The sequence below is a fragment of the Xenopus laevis genome, chromosome 9_10S, assembly GCF_017654675.1.
Source record: "Xenopus laevis strain J_2021 chromosome 9_10S, Xenopus_laevis_v10.1, whole genome shotgun sequence".
Taxonomy (NCBI): Eukaryota; Metazoa; Chordata; class Amphibia; order Anura; family Pipidae; genus Xenopus; species Xenopus laevis.
This window is the reverse complement of record NC_054388.1, coordinates 110760753-110784322: the sequence shown is the minus strand read 5'-3', so window position 1 is coordinate 110784322 and position 23570 is coordinate 110760753. Positions and strand designations below refer to the sequence as shown.

Below are 23570 nucleotides of genomic sequence, written 5' to 3'. Positions count from 1 at the left end.
GACTGGTGCTGTTTATTGTGATTGTGGGATACTGAATCTGGTGAAAGTGGACACCTATTGACGCGCACCTGGTCGTTATAACCAAATATCAAAGTGGTGAGTGCTGGCTGACTATTCGTATATGAAGTGGAGTTATGAACACCAGAGTTAAGTGGGGGATCTGTTAGTGGAGTTATAAACACCAGAGTTAAGTGGGGGATCTGTAAGTGGAGTTATAAACACCGGAGTTAAGTGGGGGATCTGTACGTGAAGTTATAAACACCGGAGTTAAGTGGGGGATCTGTAAGTGGAGTTATAAACACCAGAGTTAAGTGGTGGATCTGTAAGTGGAGTTATAAACACCGGAGTTGAAAACTAAAGGAGGTTAAAACTAGGTCAAAAGTTTTTTCTAAACCCTCATTTTTATTTTATTTATTTTTATTTTTTCCTGTTTTGCTCTGTAACTGGGATAATGAGTGCTAGCAAGATTGAAGGTCTGGCCCAGTGCACAGTCTGCCATATGTATGCAGATTTGGAACAAGAGATCCACAATGCTTACCTCTGTGGAGGTTGTGAGCAAATTGCCATTTTGGAGGCTCAAATTAGAGCACTAGAGAAACAAATTGCAACACTGCGGTTGCGTGACAATCTTGAAAGGAGTCTTTTGCTCACTGAGCAGGACCTAGCGGGGTCAGATAGTTTGGGCGAAACAGAACAGCAGCAGGATATTGAGGCAGCTAGCTGGGTGACAGTTAGAAAATCTAAGGTGGGCAAAAGGAAAATGGAGGCTGATCCGCAGCTTATACATCGCAGAAAACTTGCCAGATTGTGTGAAGATGATGGGAATGAACTCCGGATTGGCAATTCTAGATAGGGCTGATCTCTCTAACAGCCGGGAGACCAGTTTCTCTAGTAGTGTTGGGGAGGAGAGTAGAGTCAGGCCTAAGCAGATTGTGGTTGTAGGGGACTCAATTATTAGGAAAGTGGATAGGGTAATTTGTTGTCCGGATTGCTTCAACCGAACAGTTTGCTGTCTACCTGGTGCCAGGGTTCGGCATGTGGTTGATCGGATAGACAAATTTTTGGGTGGGGCTGGGCATGACCCAGCTGTCTTAGTGCATATTGGTACTAATGACAAAATAAATGGTAGATGGAAGACCTTAAAGAGTGATTTCAGGGATCTAGGCTCTAAGATCAAGGAAAGGTCTTCCAATGTCATCTTTTCTGAAATTTTGCCTGTGTCACGTGCAAGTTTAGGAAAACAGCGGGAGTTTAGGGAGCTAAATGTGTGGCTCAAGTCTTGGTGCAGGAAGGAAGGGTTTGGGTTCCTAGAGCACTGGGCTGATTTTTCGTTTGGGTACAACCTATACAGTCGTGACGGTTTGCACCTCAATGGAAGGGGGTCCGCGGTGCTAAGGGAAAGAATGGCTAAGAGGTTGGAGGAGTGTTTAAACTAGGCGAGGGGGGTGGGTGAGATAAAGAATTATGGGGAAGCTAGGGTAGACGGGGCAGTGGGGGAGGAGTGAGGGGGCATACAGTTTACCAGCTAAGGAGGTCCCTCTGTTACAAAGAAAACAGAATAATACTAACTTAACGTATAATTCTCCACTAAGTAATGCTAATTTCAAAAGAAAAACTCAGGAATGGGATGATAAATGCACAATTCAGTTCAATGCAATATGTCCTTTCTCAAGAGCTCTTATACCCCAGGTAGCACTGCTTTTCCCAAAGTACCTCTCCTTGGACTCAGTAGCCTCTTCTGCAATACCTGTCCTTACACAGGGGCCCTACATTTGTAGTCTTGCCAGTATCCTCCCTTGGGTGGCTCACTCACCCGGCGCTCTCAAAGACAGTCACACTGGAGATTATAGGCAGCTCTTCAACACAGACACTCCCCACAGTGGCACCAGCACCTCCTGTGTCTCTAGCAGCTTGGCAGAAAACAGGATGGGATATTTCTGTACAACTGGAGCTCTAAACCTTTTCTCCTGGCAGAGCTCCACGTAAACTAAAGCAAACTCCTATCTGGTTGCCTAGACAATAACTCTCTTTCTGATCCACTCAGAATTCTCCAAATCCAGGCTTTCTCTGGGTTCTCTTCTTTTCCCAGATCCTCTGGGGCTTCAAGGCAATTTGATCACTATCCTTGTACATTAACTCAGTCAATGCTATTTAAACATTTTATTGGCAAACATATGATGCCTGCACCCTTGTGCCTTTATATGGAGGCTTCTAATATCCTATATATAAGGGGTACATTATCCCTTATAATACATGACTGATACTCAGAGTTCCCTGTATAACTCAGCCTGCAGCCTTGTGCCTTTATATGGTCACAGGACCCCTCAGTGACTTCTAATATCCTTATAATTTACAGTAGGGGGTACATTATTCCTTATAATACATGAGTGATGTATTATGGCGTAACTTTGCTAGCCAAGGAGATAGACTCTAGTGGTACTTTGCTCCCTAATGCCAGGAGAATTTGCACTCTGACGAATGGACGTAACTAGGCAATTTCACTAAGATGCAAATTTTACTGAACGTTACTCTTGCGCCAGACTTGCCTTCACCACCTCAGACCAGGCGAAGTGCAATACAGTACATAGGAGTTCCTAAAAAAAATAGTTGAAAGTTCCAAAAAACGCTAGCGTCTTTTCCTTTTTTCAGGGTGATATGCTGCAAAAGAACGTAAATTTTTTTGGGGGTAACTGCTTTCCCCCTACATTTCCTAACATATGGCACATAAACTATACACTGGGCTCATGTGTAGGGCAATATAACAACTTTATTTTCTCTTATTAAGGTTTCCCAGGATTATGTAGTATAATGTATTTGCTGCAACATATACGTCCATTCAACTTTAACTTCCCGCCGTATGCAAATTAGGCAATGCTAGCGTAACTTCACTTTGCTTGGCACAGTAAAGCTAGCACAACTTCATCAGCGTTCGGCGTGCTGGACGCAACTTCGGATTTTACTGAATTAGCGTTATCCTGGTGAATCTACGCCTGGCGAAGTGTTGTGCTGTGAGCGAAGCCGTCACTGGCGAATTTTTCCAGCCAAGGAGGCGGGCATGTGACATAGCGGGGCATGATGTAAAGGGTGAGTGTCGTGAAGTAGAGGGGTGGGGCTACCACATAGCAATCATTGACTGGCCGATTTTACCCAGTTTTCCTAATTTTATCCTTAAAAAGAAAAAAAGGCTGTCCGGATCAATACTGGACAGGTGGCAACCCTAAGAAGAAGGTAAATAATTCAAAAACTATAAAAAAGAAACCATTCTACCACAAAAATTCGACCTTGATGTATGGACCCATAAGGTTAATGATCCCCTATGGATTTAAATGTCTACACTTTCTCGTCCTCTGGTTGCTGGGCAAAAACCCATGGGGCAGATTTACTAAAGGGTGAAGAGGCTAAAGCTAGTGACTTTTCACCAGAAATCCCATCTGCTGGGACATCACCAATTCACTAACAGGTACAGATGACAATTCACTATTGTTCGTTCATAATCTATCACCAGGCTACTTTTTGCTCTTGCAAATGGTCGTTGCTCTGCATATTCACAAAATTGGGGATTTTGCCAGAGTTTAATTTGCCACCTCAGACCAGGCAAACTGCTGAAACAAAAGCTACATCTTCCTCAATCTGATATCAGTGACATCATATCCTTTTCCCCCGTGAAGTCACAAAAAGTGTAAAAAAACGCAGGCGACTTTTCTATTTTTAAAGTGGTATTGCCTTCAACTATTAAAGATTTTTGTGTGAACATTTTTTGTAATACATTTGATGGGCTGAATCGTCAGATATGCAGGCAAAAACAATGCATTCAGCATTAATGTTACAATGTTTGGGCACCTTCAAAGGAATAACATTTTCAGTTCTGCTCGATCGACGAGATGACCAATATCCCAGGCTTTTTACCGATATCAGCCGCCTGCTCTCCCACCAAGCATGCACTGATTATCTTAAGAAAAATCTTTTGTACGATAATATCGCTGTGTCTATGGCCACCTTAAGGCTACAGTAAAGGGAAGGATCCAATGGTGGTGAGGCCCTTGGTGAAGGTGGGGATACAGGGATTCCCTGTATGAGGAGTAACTAGCACAGGTTAGTTCTCTGTAACAGCACTTTGTAGGAAAGTGAGGCATATAGAACTAATGAGCAAGAGCAGCCTGTGCAAGAAATATTTGAACCCCTTTGCAGCTGCCCTCAAAACTAAGTGCACAACTATATGAGAACAATATTGTGTTGAACACTGTATAATGTACTGCACAACGTACACTGTTCAATATAAAACAGTTCATTTAGAATAAAAGCTTACGCTTCATGCATATTTTTGTTCTTCATTTTTCTAGGCGTTTTTCCAATTGTTGTCCTCACTTACAAAAAGAGTGGGAATTATACTGAGATTGTGAAGAGTTTTAAAACTTTGGGGGCAGAGATAGTTGTGGGAGTGGACAACTACACTGAAGAGGATCAACTACATACAGCGGAAAGAAGCAGAGCTTTTCTTCAGTTCCTTCAGTATGCATTGGATGATATCACATTCCGGATGGAGCAAAAAAAAAGACCCAAAGGAAGAACGTATAGTGATAAAGAAATTCCTGCTCAAATATGGCCATGATATTGACATGGCTGAGAAGACAAAGGAAGAAAAAAATAAGCAACATGCAAAGAAAAGAGACAAGGATTTGATAGACTCAGGAGTTAGAGTAACTGAGTTAGAAGAGGCTTTGAAAAGAGAGGAGGCTAAAAACAGAGAGAAAGCTAGGAAGAGAGAGGAGGATATGAAAAAAGAAGAGGGTGGGAAAAGGGAGGAAGCTTTGAAAAGAGATGAAGCTTGGAGGAGAGAAGAAGCAAAAAAAAGACATGCGGATTTTAGAAGAAAGGAAAAAAGAGGAGGCTTTGAGAAGAAAAGAGGCTGGGAAAAGAGAGGCAGCAAGGAAAACAAAGGAGGCTTCGGAAAGAGTGGAGACTAAGAAACGAGAGGAGGCTAGAAGAGGACAAGTGAGTAAAGAACAGGATCAGATTAGGAAAAAGAGTTGCAAAATTCAATGACAATTCAGAATTTCAGAATTATATTAAAGAAGTGATCCCCAACCAGCAGTGGCGTAACTACCGGGGGAGCAGGGGGTGCAATTGGGCCAGGGCCCGCACCCCCGCAGGGTCCCCGGCAGTCACGCGCCCACTGCAGCGCTGCACGGAAGAGGGTGGGGGGCGGGCCCGGCTGCACGGCCCGCCCCATCTAGTTCCATCTCTGCCAACCAGTGGCTCTTGAGCAACGTGTTGCTCACAACCTATTGGATGTTACTCCCAGTGACCTCAAGCAGATGCTTATTTTTGAATTCCAGGCTTGGAAGCAAGTTTTGGTTACAAAAATGGTGTTCTGCCAAAAAGAGCCTCCTGTAGGCTTCCAGTCCACATAAGGACTGTCAAACAGCCAATCACAACCCTTATTTGGCACCTCCAGGAACTTTCTTGCTCATCAATTCTTTTAAAATGTGAATGTGGCTCATGTGTAAAATGTGTTGGGTATCCCTGTATTAAAGGAAAAGTTCAACTTTAACCATTTAAACATTAAATAAACCCAATAGGCTTATTTTGGAATAAAATGAAGTCTATGGGATACAGCCTTTCCATAATTCAGAGCTTTCTGGATAATGGGTTTCCAGATAATTGATCCTATACCTGTACTCATTTTGGGTCCCCTGATAAAAATTAGTAAGAAAGATTATGTTAAACTGATACTTTATAATTCCATCTAATGCTCAACAAATCTTTAAAAATGTGCTTTTTTTTATTGGGTAACTCCACCTAAATATTGTAAAAAATAAGACAATTAAATTATAATTTCCATAATGAATGAAAGTGTAATCAGAAGAAACGTGACATGTGTTTCATATATTTTTTGTAATTTTCTTTAAATGTATTCTTAAATCCAACTGCTTTTGAAATCATAATATTTATGTGATTATTCTCTGAACTGCTTATCTTGTTATTATGTTGTATTAACGTAGAGGTAAAATTCCAATCCCCCACAATGCTTTGCACACAGGTGCAGTTTTTCCCTCTGTTCTTGGTGCAGTTTGTCTTTATGTTATTAGCTTTCTTTAAAAGAAGTTGGATGAGAAGTTGAGGTGTTTACCTAAGCCATATTTGTGCTATAAACTTGCTTAACCAGTTCTTGTAATCTCACCCAGTTACGGTATGAGTCAAGAGAATCTCAGGGGCCCCATTCCATCAGTTTGTCAGGCAGCTCCTACTGTTCACATTCATATTGTTTTCTACCTGTTGGAATTTCAGTGTTTGGGCACCTGGGGCGGGGGTTTTCCTATTTCTTCTTCCTCAAAAAATTTAGGTTACTGTAAATATCTTGTGCCAAAACTGTAGTTTTTTAAAGGAACAGTAACATCAAAAAGTAAAAAGTGTTTTTAAGAAATGAATAAATAGTGTAGCGTTGCCCTGCACTACTAAAACTAATAGGGGCCTATGAGTAAGTGCCCTAATAGGCACGAAACTCGTTAGGTTTCTATGTCCTAATAACATTTTCTAATTATTTTTTAATTAGCTGTTGCTTTATTATTGGAGGTCCTCACATCTCTTTTGAAATGCTGTTTTTGGATCTGCACCCTGGGACTGGGGTGAACTGTGAGTGAATCCTCCTTGATTGATTTAACATTGGATTTTGTATTTTTGATTTGCCATTTATTTTTTGAGTAGAGCCATATATATATATATATATACTTTTTCTATGTGGCAGTGGCACAGACCTTCATTATACACATAGTAATTGAGTTGTCAGAACATACAATAAACCATTAATAGAGCAATTCATCCAATAGAGCTTGAGAGAAAGTTCATCCAGAGCGAAGCGAGGGAATTCGCCGTGAATTCGCCGTGAATTCGTGCTAGGCGAATTTAATCACCCATCACTACTATTGACCAAACTAAGGATAGCTAGGCATCATGTTATGACCCAGGAACAAAGACCAATTCACCTTTAGTGGCCAAACCTTATGCTTAATGAATGAGGACACCATTTACCAGTCCCCTACATGTGAAAAACATTTTTTCACAATTTGTGAATCTAAATTACTGTCAACACTATTTTCATGCACAATCTTGTACAGTTGCTGTGCTTACACAAACACCCATTTAATTTGTGAATATTTTTGCACAATGAGAATTTGCACAAAAAAGGAAATACATGCACATCAGTGCAGTATTTAATTATTTAGGCATATGAATACATTTATGAATAAATAGGCTCTGCTTGATTTTATAAATTAAGCCTAGTATGTTTTGTCCCACAAGTAATCATGTCAAAATTCAGAAACGCATTCACACAATTTTACGATTTAAGCATTTTAGTAGTGGTCATTCCTGTGGCCCACAATGAAAAAACATTTTTTTTTCGGCACTTTGTCGTCCACAGGTAGTGCAAATTTCCATGGGTGGCAGAGCACTCAGTGTGCAATTGCCCTAAATAATAAAAAAATCAGTTAATGTATTGAGGATTAGTTTTCTATAGTCTGCACAGAATATGGGGATAGTTGACAGTGGTATTGAGTATTACTCAATAGATCCCTATGTCTCCAAAGTAGGCATTTAAAGCTGAGCTGAGTTGAGATGTTAGAGATGCAAGTGCCTTTTCCAGACATATCCCTACTAGTTCTAAGGGGCTATCACCAATCATTTGCCAGCTTGTACTCTTATGGGCCTTTAGTACTTAAGGGTTGGAGTTCAGGAACAAAGAGAAGGCAGAACAGGTAAGGTGCTTGGCAAATAGGTTGTCATTATTTGACCATACTGGCAGGCACAGATAGGCAATGGGATGAAAATTTCAGAGCAAAGCAAAGTCTTATGGGGGAATGTAATAAAAGTCACAACGAACAAGACAATTTGCACAAATAAGAATAAAAATGTGCATTTCGCAATGTAATATTTTTCCTTAAACTGTTATTGCCTTGTGGATTTTCATTGCGCATTGCCCACTTTTAAGAAGTGCTTGAAGGTTTCGTAATCTTTTGGAGCAAACATAACTTTTTCAGTAAGAAGTTTTAATACATTCACCGCGCACTGGCGCAAACTATAAAATTCGCAAACCTTCTTCCACTGTCGGAAGTGGTCGCTAAACAGTTTCTGGGTTTGCAAAAGCTATATTCAATTTGTAGAGGCATAACTTTTCGCATCACAAATATTTTTTCTGCTACCGACTTTTATTACCTTCCCCCATAAGAGTCCAAATTCATTCAGTGGGTAAGGGCAGTCAGTGTACAAACAGGGTCAAAAGAGTTAAATCCAGACTATTTACCTGGCCATAAAAAAACGCATTGTTGATGTGTGTATTCCCCTTAAAAGACCAGTAACAAAAAATTTTTTTTAAAAAGGGCGACGATCCATCATGCGGTTCTCGATTCTCCTCCCTATCTCCTATACGTCCTATATATGGATCGTAGCCCTGTCACCGTTTCTGAAGAGGAGAGCAAACGGAGAATCGGTAAGTTATTTCTTAATAAAGACTTTGCAGATTTCAAGTTAAAAGTGTCTTGGTGTTTTTTTTCCGTTAAGTACAAATTAATTTTTCAATTTTACTGGTCCTTGAAGACCACAGACTCCTCTGTCCCACCCACTAATATAAAGGATGGCTGAAAGGAAAACTATATGTCTCTATAAAAATATATTGCATAAAACATCACATATGTAAAATCCTGCTTCATGTAACCATTTTCATAGTAATATACTTTTTTAGTAGCATAAATTGAAAATTGCCATTATAAAAAATAAGGGCCTCCCCCTGGGATCGTACGATTCATGGTGCACACAAACAAACCAAACAAACCATACTTGTTAGGTCACATGAGCCAATCAGCAGACAGAGTTGTGTCTTTTGCTTCCACACTTCTTCCTGTTACAGTTATTCTAGCTGTTTCCTTAAATTCACGAGTGATCTCGTAACTTTTCTTAAGGGGTTACTGGCCCTTTTCTAGTAAATACTAGTAAATACTTTTGTAAATACTAATTTTCTAGTAAATACTTATGTACAGCCATAGATTGCATTTAAAGGCATATTCCTTTATTGTGATCATCATTATCATGAGCAAAACTATGAGACACGTTTTTTTCAAGGAATTGAAGCATGACCTATGATCTAGCAGTGTAAAAAAGTTTCATGAAGCTGAATTTCTTCCTATTGCAACTGCATCATTGTGACCTTGACTTGGGACATCTGATCCTCTTTGATGTTGAGATTTAGATTGACCCTTCATGAACTCTTCAAACTGCAAAATCATTTGAGACATCTGTTTGTAATGTTGCTGATTCAGGCTGGATATCTCATCACGATGTTGCTGATTCAGGCTGGATATCTCATCACGATGTTGCTGATTCAGGCTGGATATCTCATCACGATGTTGCTGATTCAGGCTGGATATCTCCATGCGGAGCTCCTTCTTAAACTCTTCAAGCTGTTCTTGTATCTTTATTTGTTGCACAGTGCTTAATATGTGATCCAACTTTTGACCAAGGGGATCAGTTTCATTGAGTGGCCTGCCTGATTCCATTCCCCTTAAAACCCCAGGCCCCTGAGGGGTTTGGGAATTCCCCCCACCTAGGAAAAGAAATTGGAAAAAAAACAAAATTAGTAAAGCTGATTTGGTGAAATGAGTTACTGGATCAGAGCAAACTTAGCCTATATTAGTTCATCACTCTTCATGTATGTGTAGTTGGTAGTGCAAAGCAAATGAAAAGTGTACAACGGGTACAGTGACATAAACACAAACATTTCATTTGCCACACTCATTTTTCGTAAACCTCCCTTCAGTTCAGCACTTATAATTAAAAAGTGCACCTCAAATCGCAAGGCAGCCTAAAAATAATTGTTGCTATTCTGGTCGAGTTCTTGCTCTCTAAATATATAGCTTCTGACTCAAAGGAGCAATAACACAAAAAAATTAAAGTGTTTCAAATTAATGAGAATATAATGCAATGTTGTGCTGCACTGGTACAACTGGTGTGTTTGCTTCACAAACTCTACTATGATAAAAGCTGCTGTGTAGCCATGGGGACAGCCATTCAACGCTGAAAAAGTAGAAAAGGCACAGGATACAGAGCAGATAACAGATAAGCTTTGTAGAATACAATGGGATTCTTCAGAACATATCTGTTATCTACTGTGTATCCTGTGCTTGAATGGCTGCCCCCATGACTACACAGCAGCTTGTTTATATAAACTATAGTAGTACTTATCTGTTATCTACTGTGTATCCTGTGCTTGAATGGCTGCCCCCATGGCTACACAGCAGCTTGTTTATATAAACTATAGTAGTACTTATCTGTTATCTACTGTGTATCCTGTGCTTGAATGGGTGCCCCCATGGCTACACAACAGCTTGTTTATATAAACTATAGTAGTACTTATCTGTTATCTACTATGTGTCCTGTGCTTGAATGGCCGCCCCCATGGCTACACAGCAGCTTGTTTATATAAACTATAGTAGTACTTATCTGTTATCTACTATGTGTCCTGTGCTTGAATGGCTGCCCCCATGGCTACACAGCAGCTTGTTTATATAAACTATAGTAGTACTTATCAGTTATCTACTGTGTATCCTGTGCTTGAATGGCTGCCCCCATGACTACACAGCAGCTTGTTTATATAAACTATAGTAGTACTTATCTGTTATCTACTGTGTATCCTGTGCTTGAATGGCTGCCCCCATGGCTACACAGCAGCTTGTTTATATAAACTATAGTAGTACTTATCTGTTATCTACTGTGTATCCTGTGCTTGAATGGCTGCCCCCATGGCTACACAGCAGCTTGTTTATATAAACTATAGTTGTGTTTCTGAAGCAAACACCCCAGATTTACCATTGCAGGGCAACAGTGCAACATATTTTCATTATTTTCCTTTCATGTTTGGTGTTAATGTACCTTTAAATGGTCCCTTTATATTTACAACTACTGTATATTCTGTGGGGCATATTAAACCACCCGAGTGATATTTCACCACTCTATTAATTTCAATGGGATTTTTCTGGATACAATATTAAGTTAGATCCTTTTGGGATTTACAGCGTTAAGCAACGTTATACATTGGATTGAAATGGAGCGCATTTAGATTCTAAAGCAGTCTGAATCAGAATGAACTAGGAAAGTGTATCCACCCTTTAATTATGATAGATTAACACTGAAATTAATCACATCACCTGGAACAAAGGGAACTTTCTCTGTTTTTTTTTATCAACTGTTTGTATTTATATGACCAGTTGTCCATTTGAGGTTTGAGATATTGTATTTCTGAACACTTGGCCAATGCTAAATTGATTTTGTTGGATTTCATTGGCTCAACAGGCCAGTTAGTTTGATCTTCAATAAATCCTGACTCCAGACTGACTGGCTGGAAATCCTACCATAAAGGTATGAATATTCTGAGTATTCTTGAAATGCATTTTATAAGGGCTGATAGGAAAATTATTATATCATTATGGAACATTTTCTGTTTTAACAAATTTTCTGAAATGAAACTCACCATATGCTTTTCTTTCTGTGTTCGAGAAATTCTGATTCTGGTTAATTGATGATGATGCTGAAGAGTCAGGTTTTACTTAAAAGAAAATAAATAAATGTGAACATTTGATCTTTAGGGAGCATCAAGATGATGTTTATATGACGTAAACAACAGTATTTTAAAGGGATACTGTCATGGGAATTTTTTTTTTCAAAACACATCAGTTAATAGTGCTGATCCAGCAGAATTCTGCACTGAAATCCATTTCTCAAAAGAGCAAACAGATTTTTTTATATTCAATTTTGAAATCTGACATGGGGCTAGACATTTTGTCAATTTCCCAGCTGCCCCCAGTCATGTGACTTGTGCCTGCACTTTAGGAGAGAAATGCTTTCTGGCAGGCTGCTGTTTTTCCTTCTCAATGTAACTGAATGTGTCTCAGTGGGATATGGGTTTTTACTATTGAGTGTTGTTCTTAGATCTACCAGGCAGCTGTTATCTTGTGTTAGGGAGCTGCTATCTGGTTACCTTCCCATTGTTCTTTTGTTTGGCTGCTGGGGGGGGGGATATCACTCCAACTTGCAGTACAGCAGTAAAGAGTGATTGAAGTTTATCAGACCACAAGTCACATGACTTGGGGCAGCTGGGAAATTGACAATATGTCTAGCCCCATGTCAGATTTCAAAATTGAATATAAAAAAATCTGTTTGCTCTTTTGAGAAATGGATTTCAGTACAGAATTCTGCTGGAGCAGCCCTATTAACTGATTCATTTTGAAAAAAAAATTTTTTCCCATGACAGTATCCCTTTAATACAATACAACAACATTGGTATTCCACTCAAATGAAAAATGAAAATTCTGTCAACGCCCACTTGAAATATAACACCACACCGCTAGGCACAATATATTAATTTATATGTAAGATAATTGTAATATTTTTGCAGCAATAAGACCTTGCCCAAATGAAAGGCCTATGACTACTGTGGTCACACTGGATGACCCATACACTAACACATGCTAGACCCCGGCACCCATGTTATTCTGGTTTCTATCATTAATGTAATCACGAAGAAAATAAAAGAAGGAGGGTATGAATTTGGGGCTATTAAATATAATTTATGAACTTACAGCTGGTCTTCAAGGATTGTTTGATTGCTTCCAGTTTGTATTGTATATTCCCAGCCTTTTTTTCTGTTTGACTGAAGAGAATGAGATCCTGGGAATATCTCCCAATATTTGGCTGCTCCTGCAGGATTCTTTCCTTCTCCAGAAAAGTGTTTCCACTCAAATCATCAAGGACCACAATGACTTTATCCTTCCCTATAAACACAGTAAACTGTTATGTGAACTGAACAAGATTCATAATAATCTATGATTATATCTTTTCATTTTAAATCATGTAACCACATATAAAACTGGATTATGTTTGCCTGTATCAGTAAATATATATTCCATTTTGTTGGTCTACATACAGTACACTACTGGCACCATTGCTCTCCTCCATTAACCTATGGTGATGCAAAATATTAGACCACAGACCCTGTACAGGCAGAGTTCCAGAAATGATGGGACCTTTTAGGGCAGTACACCTTTTAACATTCTGGATGAACTATTCGGGTAGGGAAGGAAGAAAGTGGAAAATCCTGGAGAAAAATGGATGGAAATGAAGAGTATAATTGATAGTAGGCCCTCTGTATAAGGTTTCCAGGGCAGGTCTCAAGACCACTTTTTGACACTGTAATGACACTAGACCTTTGCCTGGATTTTAATTTCATAATATTTTACTTTTACTTTTTTTACTTTTACAATTTCTGGAATATATCTATATTTTTCTGAAAGAATTGTTCAAGACTTCAGAGTGAAATATGAGTGTATGTTTTGTTCTGTGGTTGGACATTACTTGACATCTACTCACCAAGGCTCTTAGATAAGGTCTCCAGATGTTGATCATACAATGAGTCGGTCACATTAGTAATGCTTAGGCGTCCATAGTTGAGTGAATGATACAGAATGGCAAATGTGCAGTTTCTGATATCAGTTGAAAATTGTGAATAACTATTATAGATTTCCACGACATGGACCTCTTTGACTAGGCTCCCGAAGTCTTCATTTTGTAGTTGGGTTATGAACCAGTTATAATCATTCTTTGTGCACCTAGAGAAGATACTGACTGAATGCTTTGGCCTAGGTGAAATGTCCAAAGCCGTCCTTCTGAATTCAGTTGCCCGAGAATAATCCTATAAAAACAAAAGAGAATATATCAGATTAAAATATGAATTCTGAATACAGGAGCCAAATAATGAATTAGAAGCAGCCAGGCTCTTGCTATTATTTGTAAGTTCTGTTGTGCTTCATGAAAATCACAAGTGCCTTCCATTTGTCCTTATTCACCAATGGGTTTCATAATTAACCAATGCATGTTCTGTGAAATCTGGACCTGTGTATAGAATAGATTTTTGGGTATTTCTGTTCATAAAATCTATCAATAGTGAAAGCACTATAAATAAGTGAAGCTCCAGGACCTGGAAATCTATCTTGTTTGCTCCTTTTTTGGTAAGTGATTACTCACTGACATCTAACATAGTTACATATAGTAGTACTTTGGGTTGAAAAAAGACCATATTCCATCAAGTTCAAGCACTTACATACACACACTCACACTGACCCCTCCATACACTCACATAAACTATATATATACCAATATCTATACTAATTTTAGAACACAGTATCTTTGTTCATACAAAGAAAGTAGGGCCAGTACTTAAACTTTGTGAGATCTTGGACCAGGCAAATGAAGTTGTTGAAATACCATTTAAAGAAATTGTTCATTATAAAAAGAAAAACTTGGTAAATAAATAAGATGTGCAAGATAAAAACATTTCTAATATAATTCGTTAGTCAAAAATGAAATGTATAAAGGCTGGAGTGAGTGGATGTGTAACATAATAGCCAGAACACTACTTCCTGCTTTTCAGCTCTCTTGGTTTACACTGATTGGTTACCAGGCAGTAACTTGAGGAGGGGGCCACATGGGTCATAACTGTTGCTTTTGAATCTGAGCTGAATGCTGAGGACCAATTACAAACTCACTGAACAGTTATGTCCCATGTGGCCTCCCCTTATAGTCACTGACTAACTCAGAGTTAGAGAGCTGAAAAGCAGGAAGTAGTGTTCTGTTTTATTAGACATCCAGTCACTCCAGCCTTTATACATTAATTTTTTAACTATATTCAAAACATGTTTTATTTTGCACATTCTATCTATTTACCCAGTATTTTTATACTGAACAATTCCTTTAATGTATCCTATAAACTTAACTTTAGTATCATTTGTCATCATACCCACTAATGATTATTATCGATTTCTGCATAATAGCGATTATTCGCCCTTTACAGAATTTTCTTACTTACTGAGGGTGTTGGTTTGTAATCTTCCTCAGGAAAGTTTAATGAAGAAGCTGAGGTTTTCTCTGATGGATCTTTAGGAGGAAACCAATAGTAGAACAAGTAAATTTGAAGCCTGCAGCAGCAGTATTCTTTAGCTTTAATTTCTGAGATGCATTAAATAATAACGAGAAACAGATTCAGTGGAGTAAACTCTACAATGTACTTTTACTTTTGTTAGGGATTCTCAGGTTGCCCTATCCAGTGAAGATAAAGGTTAATTCCTGCTGTCCTTTGCACCAGGTGCTATGAGAGACTGTCACGGCCGGCACCCAATACCAGAACTAGAGCCAAGCACCGTGGTCAGAGCTCTCTTCACCAGTATGTGTGACCACTTTTGGGCTTCTGGAAGGCCCTCCGCCTACTGGGGTGCCACCTGGACTTATGAGTGGGCAAGGCTAGAGTTCTGGCAGGCAATGGGGCACGGCAAGTATCTAGAGTCTTTTGGGCCAAGGATCACGGTTACAGGCAAGGATGAGGCAGAGAGGATAGTCAGACAGGCTGGGTCGAGGCAGGCAGATAGCAAGGATCGTCAGGCAGGCAAGGGTCAAAACCGGGTATCAAGCAGAAGGGGTACAGGCAATAGAGTAGTCGGGTAACAGGCACAGGTCAGGATTCAGATGGGAGCGTCGTCAGGAAACAGGCTGAGGTCAAAAACCGGATAACTAGCAGAATAAACACGGACAAACAGCACAAGGCTTCAGGCAAAACCACAGGATAAATCCTATCACGGGCAACCAGCAGTACCAATGAATGGGCTTAAATACAGTTTGAAGTTCGCGCACTGACGTAATTACACCAGCGCGCCTGCGCCTTTAAATAATGCGCATGCGCGCCGCGCGCGCACTAGGACCCGGAAGCCGACGGAGAAGGAGCGCGGCGGCGTGGCGGCCGTCCACGCCGCCGCGACCCAGGTATATTTCTTACAGAGACTTTTTATTGGGTTGAGATGGAGTTGCTTTCTGCCTGAGCTTTTTTTATGAAGCAATGCCCGGTGATGTGTGTGGTGTATTTGGCCAACATTAAACTAACTAGGGCCCTCACCCCTACTCAGAATTTACATATAGCTCCACCTGTCTAGCAGCTTCCCAGTCAGTTTGGCAGCTTTCTAGTTTTCTTGTTAAGCAGTTACAATTAGTGATGAGCAAATGTTTTCACCAAGCATGGATTTGAGGAGAAACCAAAACAAAAAAAAAGATCACCATAAGAAAAAAACGCCCATTGACTGTAATGCATTTGAACAAATAAGTCGCTGAGACAACAAAGTCGCCAAGGCAAAAACATTGATGAGACAAAAAAGTATCCACAAGAAAAACTCCCATTGACTTTAATGCATGAGAAAAAGATTATGGTGCACATAAAAATTTGTTGTGCGTAAAAAAAATGCTGACCCCCATTGACTTCAATGCATCTGTGAATTTTTTCATTGTTTCGCAATTTTTTTCGGAGAAACAGGACAGATTTGATCATCACTAGTTGCAACTTAAAAAACTTGCAAAATACTATATTTAAGAATAGTAATTGCCCTTCTCTGTTTCAGCAAACAGGACCCTTATCAGTTACAAATCTAATTGTTAAACCTAGAAGGGCCTGTTTAAACATCTCTAGAAGCGAAGCCTTTCCATACAGAAGTGGATGATCATCAGATCATAGAGCACTGCATAGCATTATGGGAGCATACAATATGATCAGGTTACAGAAAGTAGGGTATATTAGCAATGATAGCAACACAAATAATGTGAAAGTAGAACGTTACCACTTCTCAGAAATCGAGATATGGAGTCAATTTTGTCTAAAAATGCCTCTTTCTTATTGTACTTTGGAATCAGAAGGAGAAGAGAGCAGCGGTCAGTGATGGTGGGACTTGCACGTAGAATTCTCTCAGTTTTTTTCATGTCAAACTGCTCCACATCATCCAACACAACCATAAAATTCTTTATGCCTGCGTGACAAGAGAAATGAGAATGTAAATACACTCTGGGGGCTTAACAATGTATTTAAATGAAAGTTTCTTATTTCAGTATGATGAAGCCTAAAAGATGAACAACCCCTTTGAAGGGCATTTTAGAACATTTGATGATTAATGAGAGTGTAGCTCTGATATTAACTCTGTAACTCTCCAGCATGACATGACATGTGCCAGGATGCTACATGTTATATATTTTATATGTAACCCCGTCCCCCTACACATGTGGCCCCTGAGCCTTTCTGCATAGCCAGGAGCCCCTCTTACTCCAGCCATTGTTTTGCCCCATGTAGGGGTATGTCAGTTTCTTATCTCCCCCTCGGTTGCTCAGACCCACCCACACAGGGCCCCTATATTTGGAGTGAACCCCTCCAAAGTCTGACTTGCCTTCCAGAGGATATCACAAAGGGTTTTGGGCCTAGCTTGTTGCCTCCATAAGTCTCTATGATCTGATTGGTTGTCTGGTGGGCCCTAGGAGACCCTGATAGAACTGCGCTGTAGTTTCTTTATAGTTGAAGGGGTAGTTCATCTTTAAAGGGATACTATCATGGGAAAAAAACATTTTTTCAAAATGAATCAGTTAATAGTGCTGCTCTAGCAGAATTCTGCACTGGAATCCATTTCTCAAAAGAGCAAACAGATTTTTTTATATTCAATTTTGAAATTTGACATGGGGCTAGACATTTTGTCAATTTCCCAGCTTCCCCAAGTCATGTGACTTGTGCTCTGATAAACTTCAGTCACTCTTTACTGCTGTACTGCAAGTTGGATTGATATCACCCCCCTCCCTTTTCCCCCCCAGCAGCCAAACAAAAGAACAATGGGAAGGTAACCAGATAACAGCTCCCTAACACAAGATAACAGCTGCCTGGTAGATCTAAGAACAACACTCAATAGTAAAAACCCATGTCCCACTGAGACACATTCAGTTACATTGAGAAGGAAAAACAGCAGCCCGCCAGAAAGCATTTCTCTCCTAAAGTGCAGGCACAAGTCACATGACCAGGGGCAGCTGGGTAATTGACAAAATGTCTAGCCCCATGTCAGATTTCAAAATTGAATATAAAAAAATCTGTTTGCTCTTTTGAGAAATGGATTTCAATGCAGAATTCTGCAGGAGCAGCACTATTAACTGATTCATTTTGAAAAAAATTTTTTTCCCCATGACAGTATCCCTTTAAGGTAACTTTTATTATGTTATAGAACGGCCAATTCTAAGCAACTTTTCAATTGTTTTTTTTTATTTATTATTATTTTTCTTCTGACTTTTTCCAGCTTTCAAATGGGCGTTGTTGACCCCTTCCAAAAAACAAATGCTCTGTAAAGCTACACATGTATTGTTATTAGGGATGCACCAAATCCAGGATTCGGTTCGGGATGTGGCCAGGATTCGGCCTTTTTCAGCAGGATTCGGCCGAACCGAATCTGAATCCTAATTTGCATATGCAAATTAGGGGCAGGGAGGGACAGTGTGTGACTTTTTGTCAGAAAACAAGGAAGTAAAAAATGCGCCGCACAATGGATTGTCGCCTTTTCTGAAGAGGAGCACAAGCTCGGTAAGTTATTTTATAATAAATACTTAGCGATTTCAAAGTTTAATTTGTCTTTGCGTTTTTTTCGTTCTATACTCACAAATTTTTTTAAAAAAAGGGGAACTATTGCGAAAATGAAAATGTAATATAAGCTTCATCATACTGAAATATAATCAATTAAAAATTCTGCATTGTTTCTGAAATAAAACACGTTTTTCTTCACTATCCCTCTTTCAGCATCTGTTTCTCTTCATTCTCTCTTCATGCAGCAGTTGGGTGTCAGAGGAATGATCCAATATATCTTATAGGGGGGCTTCCTTTCCTAGCAGATGAATTAGAGCTCACTCAAATAACTGATTCCAGTTCAAATTTAATCTAACAAAATAACTGCCTTTTGCACAAATTCTGCATGTAGAGAGACATGATGTCTGGTGATTTTAATAAGGTGAGCTCTAATACATATGGTAGGCAACAGGAGCTCCCCTATAAGATATATTGGATCATTCATTTGACACCCAACTGATGCATGAAGAGAGAATGAAGAGAATCAGAGGAATATTGAAGATAAACTTGATTATTTCAGAAACAATGCAGTAAATGTAAGTCATTTGAAAGAGACATCTGTACGGACCAATAATGAATTTATGAACCTGATAATTGTGATATGATAATTTGCTGTGTTTGTTCTTGAAGACATTTCACCAAGAGATGGATTTCTCAATTCAGAATGATTTGTACAAAGAACTTTCTGGAATACATACCCTGGAATGTTGCTCCAATAAGCAGGGTATTTATTTCAGAAAGATCTTTGTACAAGTCATTCTGAATTGAGAAATCCAGTTGGATGACTGGTGAAATGTCTTCAAGAAAAAACACAGCAAGTCCAGTTGATTTGACTTATTTCTACAGATATACCATGACCTGGATGAATGAGAATCTTCACAAACATACTGATACATGTTCTAACCTAGCCAAGTGGACATATACATAAGTTCCTCTTTGTGAAGTGATTCAGTCACATCAGTGATAGTTTCATGCTTCAGTCTGTGGTATACGATCCCAACAGGACAAACTCGCACGTCCTTCTTCCAATGATAATCATTGATATTCAGGACATGAAGATATTTCACTTCTGACACAAGCTGAGAGAAATGTGACTCAAGCAGGTCTATCAGCCACTGAAGGTTTTGTTGTGAGCATTTGGAGCTGATCCATACCATCCGTGGTGAACTGCAAGGGAAATAAAAAAGAAATGCTCAGAAAGCCTAGAAGTAAAGTTAATTATACGTATATATTTTGCCAAATATTAGGGTATCACTAAAATGACACAAACCACAAGCAAGATTCAAAGTTCCTTGTGTTGCGCAGTTACCCCTCTGCTGTTGTTGTATCACCTGGCACACACAAAACATTCTGAATATTGTTACAGTGGGTAGTATCCTGGTAAATACACTACAAATACACTGTATATTGTCTCAGAATATCACTAAATATCACTAACACTCAATGTATTAGTATTTTCCCCCAATATTCAAGCATTATTGTAACTGCATTGCATCCATTGGGCCAACACTAATGTAACTGTGGGTTATGTGTGTGTTGATGAATCTGGCACAATGGCATTCATAATGTTCAGAGTGGGGATTGATTTGGTTCCAGCATTCAATGTTTTAAAATGACATTTGCTGATGACTCCCTGGTTACACCTCTGTTGCGCCTATTGATACAACCCACAGAAGAAAAACTTGGAATTACAGGGAGCTTAAAAGAAGCTCCAGGGTTCCACTTCCCAAATAGGACTGATTGCATGACATTGAGAAGAGGAGACAGAGTAGACTGAGCACAACTAAAGGGAAGTGCAAGAGTGACTGTGAAATCAAACTTTAATAAAGCTTTAATGAACTCCAGAAATTCAGCAAGTGGCATCCATCTTTGTGTGACTAAAGTCACCATAATTAAGCCCTCGGTTTTCTTTCAGTTTGTGGAACAGGGATACTGTATTGGCAAAAAAATCACAAAAGAAGCACAAAGAAGGGTTATGGCATGTGTGGAATATTGTTGTTTATCTTGAGTATCAGTCCCTTCTTGATACTGAATTTCTCTTCATAGACAGAAGGTCCAAATCTCTTGAGCTATCTGCCCAAAGGGTGAACAGAGAGTAGATGTTGCATTATAGTGGATTGGGGATTGATGATAAAATTAATGAGAACACCATCTATGACAGGTAAAAGCCTGTAAACAGGGACAAATTATATAAAAGTAATATCAATTTTAAGACCCCCAGTTCCCTGATACACAATGGCTGACCTAAGGCAGATGGGGGGGGGAAGTAGATAGTGGTTTGAAATAAGAATATTGAGTCAGGCTGAACAAAGGCCAAGAGCCTGCAGACAGAAGACAAATATTTAACATCTCATAAACGAAATTGAAGTGTTGTCTTGAACTACGAATGCTTATCCCCAGTCTGTGACCTTTGGTATCAAGAAAACACTATCTGATGCTATAGGTATTGTAAAATATATTTTAAGATTCTCTTGTGCCTTCCAATGTAGAAGGAGGGCTTTGACCATATATGGCATGGCTGTGTACCTTTATTTTATGCCCTGTAAAATGTATAAAAGCTTGTGTCAAAGAGGTGTTACTTTGGCAAGCCCTCATATTACACCTACGTGCCCCACTGTGGTGTGACTACGACAGCTTTCCCAGACAAAACTTCTGTATTGAATTGTTGGGTTAATAAAAGACCTCAATTATTGTTAAAGAATTTTCTCTCTGAGTTTTGTCTTGTAAAACGAGGTCTTGGTACCGTATATACTCGCGTATAAGCCGAGATTTTCAGCACCCAAAATGTGCTTGAAAATCCTACCTCGGCTTATACGCGGGTCAGCTTACCGGTAGCGATGAATCCCACATGATACCGCTCCCAGCAACAGCGCAAGGAGTGTGTGCGCGCGCTGACGTCATCAGCTCAGCGACGTGACAACTCCGGCGCCGGCTGCAGGAAGCAGTATCCCCGGCTCTCCCCTTCTGCCTGCCAGCATCAGCTGCCCCTACCCCAGCGAACCTTGGTGTGTTGTGACTTTTCCACAGTTTTGTGCCCTATCTCCGTTAAAACTACACGAGCAGTTGATGCAGTACCGGTAATAACCTGTCACTTTTAACATCCCTGCATATTTATTGACTGGCAGCCCCCTCTTTTCTTTTCCTAAGGAAGATTAAAGCATAACGATTTCAGTTTATGGCACACTGTCCCTCCAAGCCCGTACGGAGCGAGAGTAATGGGCTGTCAGAAATCTGTCTCTGCCGGCAATGAATTCCAGACATAAGAGTCACCAGGAGGATGGGTAGGATACAAATTAGCACTGAGCAGTACTTATTAGACATTGAAGAATTCATATATATTACTTCCTTTTCCTCTGTTTGTTATTCTCTATGCTCAAGGATGCTTAAAACTACATTTTGTGGATATATTTATATAATATACACACACATAAAAATGAGTGCAGACAGAGAGAATTGTTTTTTTTCCTCAGTCTGAGTTGTGCATGCAAAAAAGGAAACTGAATTTAAAACAACTTTTTTCCCTGCAGGCCTGCCAGAGACTGTTTGATATTTCTGAGACTTTTCTGAGTTGTGTCTAGGCTTATACGCGAGTCAATACGTTTTTCTGGTTTTCATAGGTAAAATTAGGTACCTCGGCTTATACGCGGGTCGGCTTATACACGAGTATATACGGTATACAAAATACCAACAGGATTTAAACCCATTAAAAACAGTACAATAGCCTTTAGTCAGGCATATAATTACTGATTTTAGATGTTTTTTGCTCCACAAAGGAACCCGGCAGAACCCCATGCCCTCTCCTCTCTTATTCATATTGTTATTACATTCACAGTTGACTCCATCCCCAGTTCTCTCATAAGGCTTAATACAGTATATCCCCCTACATGTGGCTTGGTTTGTAGGATTGTGTAACACTCACATTACTCCTTGACCCCTTCTCATTCTCACTGTTACTCACACACATATACCTATAGTTTTAGCATTATTATCACAAACCCGACAGCCCCTTTCTCCCCTTACTTGCAGAAATCATGAGATATTTACAGCCCTGGAACCAAAGAACCTGTGAACAGAACAAACTGCAGTCTTACCTCGTCTGTGTCCATTCCATGGTTATTTATATGCTGCTGCCAAGAACTTCAGATTTATTTGTGTGCTTTAATGCTGCTTCGTTCTATCTTTTTCTTATTCCCCTCCCTCTCTCTGTCTCTCTTTCCTTTCTGTTCCCTTTTCTCTGGCTGTTTTTTTTACTGCTGCAGGGTTGGGTCTCGGAAAATGACTTACTTACTCTTACTTTCACTTTTATTCTGAGGAGTGGAGAATTTGTCGGTTTAACCCATTATTATCAGTTGTATAACATGACAAATGGGTGTGTATACAGTATTTACTTAACCTTTATTTGTTTTCTGTAATGTCTATGAAGTAGTACAGGAACAACAAACTATAATTCACTGGTGGATGTCAGTGGGGAGTGCCAAGTTGTTGGAGCAAGAAAGGTGTTGAAAAAAGTATACGCCACTATAAAGTGTTTCCAAGGGAAACTTGCCTAACAGTTAATGCAGCGTCAGGCAAAGACCCATCTGAAGCCTCTTCAATTTGTAATTCAATTTTACAAGAAATGCTAGTGAGCAGAGCATGCTTACTCAATACAATTTGAAAATCTGCCCAGTATGATATGATTTTTTTTAACTCTAATAAACTGGAATGGGAGGTTATTTATGACAATTTCCTTGACACAGACACTACTTGATAGGAAACTACAGTCCTAGTCAATAGCTTACTTTTCATGCATGTGCAAGCTGTTGCATGCGTCAGGAGACCAGCATGACTTCCTACCATTTCAGTCCCTGGGTTCCTTGGTGTATTTGCGATCATCGGTGGGTTTAGTGAAGCCGTGTGTCTGAACTTGTGCATGCTTTGATGCATGGCACTGCATTGTGACGTCACTTTGGAACCAATTTGAATTTCTGGGCTCCTATTGATTGTCCAAGCTGGTTCTAGGGTACAGTTCTGCGCCTAAGCCTTGTTCCTGTGTTTGCTTCCTAGTTCCTGTGTTTTGTCTGTCCTG

General features: G+C 39.6%; 1 protein-coding gene across 1 annotated transcript; it reads right to left on the bottom strand.

The window, feature by feature from the left end:
* Window positions 1–9045: 9045 nt before the first annotated feature.
* On the bottom strand, window positions 9046–22743 carry LOC108702346. Its single transcript, XM_018237818.2, has 8 exons — window positions 22594–22743; window positions 19407–19669; window positions 16698–16883; window positions 14909–14976; window positions 13414–13735; window positions 12627–12818; window positions 11519–11593; window positions 9046–9595 (listed from the first exon to the last, which is right to left on the bottom strand). Exons 1-8 carry the CDS (start codon window positions 22611–22613, stop codon window positions 9156–9158), a joined length of 1566 nt encoding a protein of 521 aa, XP_018093307.2. The 5' UTR covers window positions 22614–22743; the 3' UTR covers window positions 9046–9155.
* Between the last annotated feature and the right edge of the window lie 827 nt (window positions 22744–23570).

Excerpts from the sequence above, each read along its gene's own strand:
- LOC108702346 (XM_018237818.2), bottom strand. The coding sequence starts at position 22,613 with ATGGAATGGACACAGACGAG. Across the intron at positions 13,736-14,908 it reads ATTACAAACCAACACCCTCA|GATTATTCTCGGGCAACTGA; the intron begins GTAAGTAAGAAA and ends TTGTTTTTATAG. Across the intron at positions 12,819-13,413 it reads GACCTTATCTAAGAGCCTTG|GGAAGGATAAAGTCATTGTG; the intron begins GTGAGTAGATGT and ends CTGTGTTTATAG.